General features: G+C 41.0%; 2 protein-coding genes across 3 annotated transcripts in view; both read left to right on the top strand.

Annotated features, from left to right (window-relative positions):
- Positions 1-864: 864 nt before the first annotated feature.
- Positions 865-5,098, top strand: LOC126389803 (cytochrome P450 1A1). Its single transcript, XM_050043743.1, has 7 exons — positions 865-974; positions 1,396-2,271; positions 2,380-2,506; positions 2,598-2,687; positions 3,447-3,570; positions 3,745-3,831; positions 3,945-5,098. The coding sequence occupies exons 2-7, from the start codon at positions 1,432-1,434 to the stop codon at positions 4,240-4,242; spliced, it is 1,566 nt and encodes a 521-aa protein (XP_049899700.1). The 5' UTR covers positions 865-974; positions 1,396-1,431; the 3' UTR covers positions 4,243-5,098.
- Positions 5,099-5,303: 205 nt separating this feature from the next.
- The window catches only part of LOC126389873 (enhancer of mRNA-decapping protein 3-like), a 24,919-nt gene continuing 18,631 nt past the window's right edge, over positions 5,304-11,591 (top strand). The window contains exons 1-3 of one of the 2 annotated variants that reach the window (XM_050043857.1): positions 5,304-5,377; positions 6,467-6,638; positions 8,924-9,120. In XM_050043857.1, coding sequence (XP_049899814.1) covers positions 6,475-6,638; positions 8,924-9,120 — 361 coding nt within the window. In that variant the 5' untranslated portion in view covers positions 5,304-5,377; positions 6,467-6,474. Of the gene's footprint in view, positions 5,378-6,466; positions 6,639-8,923; positions 9,121-11,591 lie in introns of those variants that run through there. The other variant, XM_050043946.1, reaches the window with a different exon arrangement.

Here is an 11,591-nt window from a genome sequence, read left to right on the forward strand (position 1 = left end):
GAATAAAGTTATTTATAGACTAATGCCTTTGATACAGTGTTGTTGTAGACTTTTTCCGCGCAAAACACAAATCATTCTTCTTAATCTTGACAAAGAAAATCAAACACTGATAACAAGTTTCCTCCAATTATTGATTCAAGTCAGTTCAGTAAATCAATAATTTTACCTCATCAAAGGGTTAGCTGAGCTTCTCACATGGTTTGAGATATATCAACCTGCTATCGCCAGCCGAGTGGATTAGATTATTTGATCGCATGGAAGTTATGAATAAGGTTCCTGCATCAGCAAACACAACGCTGGCACATATAGAGTCCAATTATGTTTTATAGCCACAAAGGCAGCGCATTTTGAAATTAAAATTAGGCTAAAGTAAATATCATAGCCCAAATATTGCAATTAAATAAAATAGCCTAAATAATAAAAATAGAACCCAAACAGAAGATTGCATCTACAAATCCTGCAGAACAGTAGCCTAGGTGACATGTATGAAACTGAACAGTGTTATCAAAGATTGTAAACAGTTGTGTATTGGTGGACCTGATATTTGTCTGTGTGAGCCATTATGTCTTATCTGACCATAAACTATAAAACATAACAGGCTATAAAGTCATGCAAGCCCACAACTTTGTTACAACAACTGGGAAAAAGTATGATTTCTTCATTGATATGAAGTTTCAAAGTGTTCCTAATCTCGCACGCACCCAAACACCACACACACGCACACACACGCACCTTTTCTAAACTTCATTCATGACAAACAGAGAGAGAGGGAGAGGGAGGGAGGGAGAGAGTGATTACGTCATGAACAGCAGCCAATGAAGCTGTGGAGCGCACTATAAAGCAAGAGCCCATTCTCTGTTTTGGGGATATCAAGAGAGTTACCTCGGACAATAACTCCACTTAACGATATTTATACTATCTTGAAAAGTACTTTTGGGATCACAGCATTGTTCCTCTGTCACCGTTCCACTAAGGTAAGCTCCATCTATGCATGGTGACAGATTGATTTCTAACTGAGGAAGAAATGTGAGAGTGATAAGAGCAAAGTGCTGACTTGGATATTCTTTTGCAAGCTAAATCAATAGGAGTCTTTGCAGTTGCAACTTTGAATATGCTTATTCTTTTTAATCCTTGTGTTGTATTCATGGGCTTTCTGAGTCATAGTGTAAGGTGGTAATACACTTTAAATAGCCTGTTACTTTGCATAGCCTACCATTTGTAAAAAGAGTTATGGTGCAGCATGTGAACACATAAAGTCCAATTAATACTAAACACATGGCGTGTGATAGTCCTCACTTACTTTAAACTTTATGGTGCATGTAGTCAACATGTTGCACAATACTTCTCCTCCTCACTGCCTTCACTACTCTCATGCCCCTCCTATTTAATTTCCAGATTGTGCAGAGGCCAGAAAAAAAAGGAGTTGTCATCATGGCGCTAATGATACTACCATTCATTGGATCAGTGTCGGTATCTGAGAGTCTGGTTGCCATGACAACATTGTGTCTGGTCTACCTGATTCTCAAGTTTTTCCACACCAAGATTCCTGAGGGACTTCAGCGGCTGCCTGGACCAAAGCCCCTGCCTATCATTGGGAATGTGCTGGAGGTGGGTAGAAATCCTTACCTGAGCCTCACTGCCATGAGCAAGCACTATGGCAATGTCTTCCAGATCCAGATTGGCATGCGCCCTGTAGTCGTGCTGAGTGGAAGTGAAACAGTTCGGCAGGCTCTCATCAAGCAAGGGGAAGATTTTTCTGGCAGACCTGACCTGTACAGCTTCAGGTTCATCAACGAAGGCAAGAGTCTGGCCTTCAGCACAGACCAGGCCGGCGTCTGGCGTGCCCGTAGGAAGCTGGCCTACAATGCCCTGCGTTCCTTCTCTACCCTGGAAGGCACGACCCCAGAGTACTCCTGCATGCTGGAGGAACACATCTGCAAAGAGGGAGAGTATCTGGTCAAACAACTTGACACCGTCATGAAGGCTGACGGCAGCTTCGACCCCTTCCGCCACATTGTCGTCTCTGTCGCTAATGTGATCTGTGGAATGTGCTTTGGCCGACGCTACAACCATGATGACCAGGAGTTGTTGAGCTTGGTGAACCTCAGTGATGAGTTTGGCCAGGTGGTGGGGAGCGGTAATCCTGCAGACTTCATACCTGCTCTTCAGTACCTGCCCAGCACTACAATGAAGAAGTTTCTGAACATCAATGCCCGCTTCAACAACTTTGTGCAAAAGATTGTCAGCGAGCACTACACCACCTTTAACAAGGTACACCATCCACTAAATCCATTTTTCTTTTAATGAAAATGACACATTGTTTTCCCTTTTAATCACTGCGTATAAAGGATTTATTGAGATTGTCCAATCTTCTTTCAGGACAACATTCGTGACATCACCGACTCCCTCATTGATCACTGTGAGGACAGAAAGCTGGATGAGAACTCCAATGTCCAGATGTCAGATGAGAAGATTGTAGGAATCGTCAATGACCTGTTTGGAGCTGGTAGGTTGAATTTCTCTGCAAATTAAATGATCTGATGTGTGAAGTAACCTCCATAATTTACTTAACTAACTTAACCGAACTTCCCGTTTAGGTTTTGACACCATCTCCACTGCCCTGTCTTGGTCAGTAATGTACTTGGTGGCATACCCAGAGATACAGGAAAGGCTTCATCAAGAACTGAGTAAGTACAGCTATTTTACACAAAATACTTCCTTGATTATTCCATTTTTTAAGTTCCATTTTTTGGGGGGTATATTCTAAAAACAGACCAAAAAGATAACCACGCTAGAACTCAGCATTTCAAATGTTAGCCACATCCAACAATACCTTTCCCTATGAGTTGCCCAGATTTTTCTACACTCCATGTTCTTCTGTCCTCTGGCCTTTTGCAGCACAAGCTGGTCCTAGTCCAGCGCAACCACCCTGAAGCCCCTCTAATCCGTCTATAAGAAATCTCTGAAAAAAAAAACCCATCAACACCACCACCATTGCATTATTCTTACCAAATTTAACCTGTTGAACCTTGAATATTTCATATTTTCCTGATGAACAGTTAGTTTATAAAATCACCCACAGCTTGGCCCCACCCTCATCCTCATGTGTCATCCCCTTAAGATAATGAACCCCCCTTCTGTCCAAGATCAAAACTGAGGCTAAAGGGGAATCAGGAATGCAATCATTCATTGTAATTTTATGAACTGCTATTAAAACAACCACAACTAACCATGTACCTAGTGAACAGTGTTTGATAATGCTTGTGTATGATGTATATGATTGCGCCAATTAGTGGTAAAACAAAAAATAATGCAGGAACCCACATTTTGTGGCTCTCGTAGTTAAATGCTTCATTGTGATTTTTATTGTAAAAATGTGGGACATGACTATAACAGTCAACCTCATTCCTCACCCTTGAACTAATAGTCAATGACTTTTTTTCCAGAGGACAATGTGGGTCTCGATCGTACTCCTCTTCTCTCTGATAAACCCCACTTACCCTTTCTGGAGGCCTTCATCCTGGAGCTCTTCCGCCATTCGTCATTCCTTCCCTTCACTATCCCTCACTGGTAAGGTTAATCTCTTTTAGATACACAAAAGTACCACACATGCCTGTGAAAATTAGATGTTAATGACATGCCGTATTCTCACAGAACCAACATAGAACAAAAACATAGCTATCACCAAGAATATGTCTGAGCCTGTCAATACATGATGGACTAACAATTTGTTCTTCTTTTCAGCACAACAAAAGACACATCTCTGAATGGCTACTTCATTCCCAAAGACACCTGCGTCTTCATCAATCAGTGGCAGATCAACCATGATCCGTAAGTTCTTTTTCTCAGTTTAAGATGACCAACAATTGATCATAGCCTTGCATTTTTATTGACATGGTTATTCATGCATCTTATCTTATTGCTTCGCTCTCTGCACTTTTCAGTGAGCTGTGGAAAGATCCATCTGCTTTCAACCCAGACCGCTTCCTGAGCGCTGATGGCAGTGAAGTCAACAAGCTGGATGGGGAGAAGGTGATGGTTTTTGGCATGGGAAAGCGGCGCTGCATCGGCGAGGTCATTGCACGAAATGAAGTCTACCTCTTCTTGGCAATCATCATCCAGAAGCTGCACTTCCACACGATGCCCGGAGAGCCTTTGGACATGACCCCAGAATACGGTCTCACAATGAAGCACAAACGCTGCCACCTGAGAGCCACAATGCGAGCGAGGAATGAGCAGTGAAGCTGTTTTTAATGTGCGATGTATGACTCAATAGATGGTTTAAGTTGACTCTAACACTGTATGGGTCACAGCCACGATAACAGTCAGTGAAAGAAGCATCTTTCTCAGAATGTAAGGCATTGGTTGCCGAATTTGATCGACAGAGCTAATGACATTGAAACAAATGAGTGAAATGTGCTTGCTGCAGATCATCAGAGGTGTCTTGGTTTGTGTGAACACACCTCTGTAATGTTTTTGGTTCTCTGAGTGATAATCATGCACATGGTTGTTGCTTCTCAGTGAAGTATAAGGAGATACCTAGTTCTCCTGCATTATGTAGTAAACTAAACTACTCCCATTAAGAAGTTGTAAAACACTCTGTAACTAAGTCACCTTGTTCAACTTTGGGACACACAGTATGTTTTACTGAATAGGCATTACTATTTAGGCAACTGCAACCTAAATTGTTTTCTTCTGTGACACAGGACTCTGAACTGAAAGGATATTAGCCTACCTTATGATGCCATTGCCACTTGTAAGTTAATTATTTGTATGACATTATAATGTGGATGTAAGACACTGAAGCTATATTTGTATCCCAAAAAAATGTGATTTTTTTTTGTATATCAAGTACTTTGTATTTTATAAAGTCATTTTTATGTGCCTAGCGTTTGTATATTTGAGGTGAAATAGATTTGCTCTGCATCTACATAAAAAAATATCAGGACACCAAAAGAGTTCCAGTGATTTTTGGAATATATTAGTAGGCTATAGATTTTTTTAATCTCTAATGTATCAATGATTGTATAACATGTAAGGGCATGTGATTGGAGGATCCTTTAATCTGCCACGCAAATAAAATATGCTGTAATGATCATCTTGTTGTTATTGTTTGCTTGATTTGAAAGAGACTAATTTACCCACACACTAACACAGTGAGGACCATCATATAAGTCAGTCACTGACTGAATTTTATGATCCATGTCAGACTACAGAATATTAAACCACAAGGCTTGAAACTTTAGAGAGAAAAAAAATCACAACAAACCCACGTGGGAGATAAAGGAAGTGACGTTACGTATCAACCCGGAAGACGACACAAACAACAGCTGGAGCTTTGGCATTCAGGATACCTCGCCACAGACTTATCGACAAGGTAGCCTACATCAATATGTTATCGACTGAATGTGCTCGGGTTTGGTTTTTAAAAGGAGTAAGAACCCGTCACAAAGTTACAGTCCGCTTAGACAAAAAACAAACAGGGCGGACGAAGACGAAGCTAATGTTAGCTTCCCTGCTAGCATACCCAGCTTACTGGTTGCTAAGCTAAATTTGTTGTGACTTTCTATATTTCTCTGAACACTGCCCTCATATAGATGCTGTTTTAGGTTAATTTCCCCCAAGTACTTAGTACACAACTCTACCTCAAGCAGGGTCATGCAGTACGCGAAGAAACTTTTAAATTAACGATAACGTTTGTTAGCTCATGTGTGCACCAAGCTTGGCGACGCTACATAGTGGAATACAAATGAAGAACTTTAAATTTAAGGAACCAGTTTTTTCTACCACGAGCACCCCATAACACTAAGCTGTCAATTAGTAAGGTCCTGTCACTATTACTGTTCAAGTTTAACGTATCTTTTAATCGCCATTTCTGCACCGGTGGTAGTAATTAGCCCCACATACATTACAGGGGAGCAGCACGGACCAATAAATTAAGACCAGGTGCTGCATGCTGTAACCTTTAGTGGACCAAGTATAGCAGGAGACCATATTAATTTGTATAATGTCTACATTTAAAGTGTTCTTTCAACGAAATAACAACATTAAAGGGGAACTACACTTATTTTCAAAATTCATACATGGTATTTCAATGTTTGAAGGAAGTCAAAAAATATGTGTAAACATGAACAACTTTCTTCCAAATCTCACAAGTAGAGTGCTAAAACTCCAATCTGTGATGTCACTGGTGATGAAATCTGGAGCTGCTATATTGACATTGAATGGTGAAAGATGTTGTACATGACACTGAAGAAAAGGATGGACCCGCATGTCTGTGTGGGTTCAGAAGAGGAAACACAATATATATATTCAGTATATTACCAATTTCTTCTCCATTGTTTTTCTTCTTCAGCACCAATAAGTCAAAGTCCCCCCGAAATGAAAATGAAATATATGTAAAATACCTGTTTCAACTACTTAAGGTTGATTATCATTTATTGTTTTTTATGTTTTTGAACCACAGTGAACAGAATGGCCGCTGACTGGTTGGGTAGTGTTGTGTCTATCAACTGCGGGCTGGCGCTGGGAGTTTACCAGGGAGAGGTGTCATCTGTTGATCACGCCAGCCAGACCATCTCACTGAAACAGCCCTATCACAATGGGATCAGATGTCATCTTCCCGAGGTCACTTTCAGGTAAGAAAGATGAAGGATGCTGAAATATTTTCCTATATTTCTCCTTGACTGGAAATGCACAGATTTAACTACTTCACCTAGCCAATGTTGAAGGCTCTCCAAATAGTCAGATGTTTGTATTTCATCCTCCCCCTCAACAGTTTCCATAAAAAACCTTAATGTCTGCATGCTGCCATGTGTATTAATACCATCTCCTGGGAGATTATATTTTTAGTGTCAAAACTTGTTAGAAGGTCTAAATGACATTTGGTGGAAAGGGCTTACGTTAAATTGATCATTTTTTATCCATGATAGATTCATAAAATTTCAAACAATTTCTCATCATTACAAGACGGTGCTTTTGACCATTCAACCACTATTAACCAACGCATTACGTTTTTGAGTTGACCACCGTCCTATTCTAGTGAAAGTAATATTTCATTAAGGAAGTTTATTGAAATTTGGCACAAACATCCACTTGAAATCAAGGATAAACTGATTAGATTTTGGTGGTTGAAGCCAGGTCAGTGTGACCTCATCCTTTTCATTGTTGTGAACACAATATGTTAAGATGAACAATGAACTGATTCGATTTTGGTAGTCAAAGGTCAAGGTCTCTATGACCTCACAAAACAAATTTTTGGCCAAAGCTTAAAGTTCACACAAATGTCTCAAAGGATAAAATGATGAAGTGATGACATTTTAAACTGAAAAAATTCCGACAACGTCTGGGCATGCTGCTGATGAGTCAGCACATGGTGTCCTGGGGGATCTCCTCCCAGACCTGGATCAGGGCATCAGTGAGCAGTACTTGGCAGTGTTAGACGCAACGGTACATAACATCCCATAGGTGCTCGATTGGATTTAGGTCAGGGGAACAAGAGGGCCAGTCAATGGCATCAGTGCCCTCGTCATCTAGAAAATGCCTACACACTCTGACCACATGAGGCCGGGCATCGTCCTGCAACAGGAGGAACCCAGGGCCAGCTGCACCTGGAGGAACCCAGGGCCCAGTGCACCAGCGTATGGTCTGACAATTGTGCTGAGGATTTCATCCCAGTACAGCATTCAGGATACTGTTTGCTATGACATGGAGGTCTGTGTGACCCTCCAAGGATATGGCTCCCCACACCATCACTGACCCACCACCAAATCAGTCATGCTGGATGATGTTACAGGCAGAATAACGTTCATCCTGGCATCTCCAGACTCTTTCACGCCTGTCACATGTGCTCAGTGTGAACCTAATCTCATCTGTGAAGAGAACAGGGCGCCAGTGGCGGACCAGCCAAATCTGGGGTTCTCTGGTGAATGCCAGTCGAGCAGCACAGTGCTGAGCTATGAGCACAGGTCCCACTAGAGGACGTTGTGCCCTCATGGAGCCTGTTTCTGACAGTTTGGTCAGAAACATCCACACCAGTAGCCTGCTGGAGGTCATTTTGTAGGGCTGTGGCAGTGCTCTTCCTGTTCCTCCTTGCGCAAAGGAGCAGATACCGGTCCTGCTGCTGGGGTGATGCCCTCCTACGGCCCTGTCCAGCTCTCCTCGTGTAACAGCTGGTCTCCTGGTATCTCATCCATGCTCCTGAGACTGTGCTGGGAGACACAGCAATCCTTCTTGCCACCACACGTATGGATGTGCCACCCTGGAGGAGCTGGACTACCTGTGCAGCCTGATTGGGCTGCAGGTATCACCTCATGCTACCAGTAGTGACAAGGACACTAGCAGAACACAAAACCAGAGAAGAATCAGTCAGGAAGGATAAGGAGAGAGCAACTGTCTGTGGCCACCACATGAAAAAAGATTCCTTTTTGGGAGTTGTCTTGCTTTTGCCTCTCCATTGCACCTGTTGTCACTTTCATTCGCACCAAAGCAGGTGAAATTGATCACTTGAGCTTTCTTAATGGACAGATTGATATCCCCAAAGTTTAACTGACTTAACTGACGATTAAGTGTTCCCTTAATTTTTTTGAGCAGTGTATATCCAAAAGGTCAAAGGTCAACTTTGTTGTGACTGGCCATTACTCAACGTCATAACTCAGTAAATAGAGGGGAAGACATTTGGTCAGACACTAAATTGATGACCCTAATCTTTGGTGTTCGCCTTTAAACTGTGTTGATTGTATAGATTCTCTGGGCATTTGGGTTAAAGATGTGTGTAAAGTATCCATGTTTTAGAATTTGTAAGCAGCAACATCCATATTTGAAGCCATGTTAACTGTCGTGGCTAAGATGAGTCTGGACAGACATGGATGTAAACTTGTAGTTTGAACTCTAATTAGGTTCCATAATTTGTTTTGTCTTCTAGTGCCATGGATATCAAGGATTTGAAGTTCCTAAATATCCAGAATACAGTCGACAAGCCCAGCTCTGGTCAGGGAGCTGCAGCAGAACCCAGTGTGATACTGTCAGGACGCCAGGGTCAGAGTAGCAGAGTCACTCAACCTCATGTAACAAGCAGCAGCTCTCAGTCCAGCACTGCTCCCATCACCATCCTACGCAGAGGTAGGTAGATGGTTAACTTTGAGTTTAATCACCCATCAATCACAGTTGATTTTCTTCAGTAGAAAGCATAGTTAAAGAAACTGATAATGCATAATAATAAGTGACATTGTAGAATGCCACGTAACAATTTCTCATTATCGGATCAGACTTAACTAATGTCTCATGGGGTTGAAGTCCTTTTAGCTTAAGCTTGCATGATTGAATTGTTTGACATCTTTTGTGTTACCAATGTTTTGTGCTTTTCTAATGAGTAAAGAATACACAGTTTGTTACAACAAATGCAGCAGATAACAGAATCAGGTTTTTCGACTGAGCCTGTGACACTTAACACTGCAGGTGGTATACAAACAAGTGAACACTGTCAAAGGAGAGCATGATCATGCAGTGGAATACTAGGAGATTGACAGGTTATTCTACTAATGCTCTAAAACACTGAGACAGTTTGACACAGGCTTTCATAGGTTAGGAAAGCCCAGTTTATTTAAAGATTTTGCTAATTCATCGTGAAGCTGCATTTCATAGTTCTCAATTCACAGAACTATTGTTGCAAAGTTCGTGTTGGGAGTCATGTATTACATGACAGGAATTTACCGCACGATGGCTATACAGTAAGCCTCTGTTTAAGAACAGAACATAGATATTGTTCATCGACGGGAGGAAATGTGACACACAGCAGTGTCACATATTAGCCAACCCCTTATTGTATCTTCCAGAGTGTTGCGACTGAAAATGGGCTGAAAATGCAGAGTCACTCAACATCACTCTTTTTGATTGTTCAACAGACGTGTGATGTTTACTTGTCAACAATAGGAAGGAAGTCAGTTTTCTCAATAGGTCAAATGATTTCTGAGATGTCAGATGATGCTAAAAAGTTCCAATTTGCAAACAACTTTTCACTCACCAAAAACAATACCACTTATTGAGTGATGATTCTAAATCTCATGATAAGACCAAAATCAACAGTACAGCTGCAACAGTTAATTGACACTGCTTGACATTTTTCTTTATTTTATTAGTTTTTAGACCAATCAACTAATCAATTATTTGAGAAAATAACTGACAGATTAATAAACCATAGGAATAATCATTAGTTGTAGCCCTAACCGGCAGTACTGCAGTGCTTCTCTCAACACTTTAGTTCCCTCTGAAGAAATCCATCTTTAAAATGGTTCTCAAATATGTTATTTCATTGAATTACAGCTCAGTAATTATATTAAACAAATAGACACTGTAGCTTTTAACAAATGTTTCTCATATGAGAGTGAATATAGTGTAGTGTTCCTGGTAATGAAAGTCCCAGCCAGTGCATCCATAGACTGTAAAAGTAATGGACTGAGCTAACATGACCTATTGGTCATCACCTGTTTGTGGACTGCTGTTTTGATGCCTCAAGTTTGAAATTTCGGCTGTTGCTATTTTGATTGTTTGGAGTGAGAAGTGACCATATTTGGATGAGAAATTGGAGCTGTGGCGAAGCGAGTGGTGGGGTGTTGCAGCAGATACCCCACAGACAGCCTGTCGCTCAAGTGCCCTCGCCCTTTAATATGCATAACCTTAAAACGTAATGAATAGGTAAAAGGGTGAGTTATAAAAAAAATTCAGCCTCCATATAGCTGTCATAAATATTTAGATTAGCTAGAGACCAAAAGCAATTTTGTACCAGGCTGTAAACATGTTTATTTATGCTGTTAAGTCAGGCAGTGTAGCATCGGGGTTCTACTGGGATTTACTCTGTTTTTGAACCAGCGTTAAGTGGCCATTCGATCAACTGCAGAATTGGGTTCATTTTTTCAGCCTTGGAGGCTGCTGCTTGAGTGCAGCAGTATTCATGTATTATTATTTTTTGGTTTGTTTTTAGACAACAATGGAGCTCTGTGGCATAGAGGCAAAAGATACTGTATATCTGGCTTTGGATACACTGATAGTTATAACAAATATATACAGGGAGCTGGGGCTGAATGTGTGTTGGACACTGCTGGGCTTTGGGGAAAAAATTTTTTTTTGGAGATTAGAATTGTAAATGAGTAAATGTAAAGTGAGGTTTAACTCTATGTTGTTGACTCTTAGGTTACCACCTGCTCTATCAGTCTAAGGATAAGGCAGACAAAGCAACAGGAACATTTTGCAATGTCTTGCAACGCAGTGGCCCTAGCCAAAACATTATACCATTGTGAAGCTAATGTTGTTGTTTATATTAGAGCCTAGACTTTCTATGAGACGGGTTGATTCAACTCTGTGGTAGTACTCTGTAGTTATTTGTGGTGCCATGATTTGTAGTGTTGATAAGCAGAGTTGGGTATAACGCTTTACTTTGTAACGCGTTAGAGTACTTTGATTACTTTTTGCAGTAACGAGTAACCTAACGCGTTAGTTTGCTGTTTGAGTAATCAAATACTTAAGTACATTTTCAAACAAGACATCAGTTACTTCCGTTACTTTTAGAACGCTGGTCCTTCAGCTCCGAAACAGCA

The sequence above is a fragment of the Epinephelus moara genome, chromosome 1 (assembly GCF_006386435.1).
Source record: "Epinephelus moara isolate mb chromosome 1, YSFRI_EMoa_1.0, whole genome shotgun sequence".
NCBI lineage: Eukaryota > Metazoa > Chordata > Actinopteri > Perciformes > Serranidae > Epinephelus > Epinephelus moara.

Coding starts and splice junctions, on each gene's coding strand:
- LOC126389803 (XM_050043743.1), top strand. CDS start 1,432: ATGGCGCTAATGATACTACCATTCATTGGATCAGTGTCGGTATCTGAG. Junction 2,272..2,379: donor ACTACACCACCTTTAACAAG/GTACACCATCCA, acceptor ATCTTCTTTCAG/GACAACATTCGTGACATCAC. Junction 2,688..3,446: donor AAGGCTTCATCAAGAACTGA/GTAAGTACAGCT, acceptor CTTTTTTTCCAG/AGGACAATGTGGGTCTCGAT.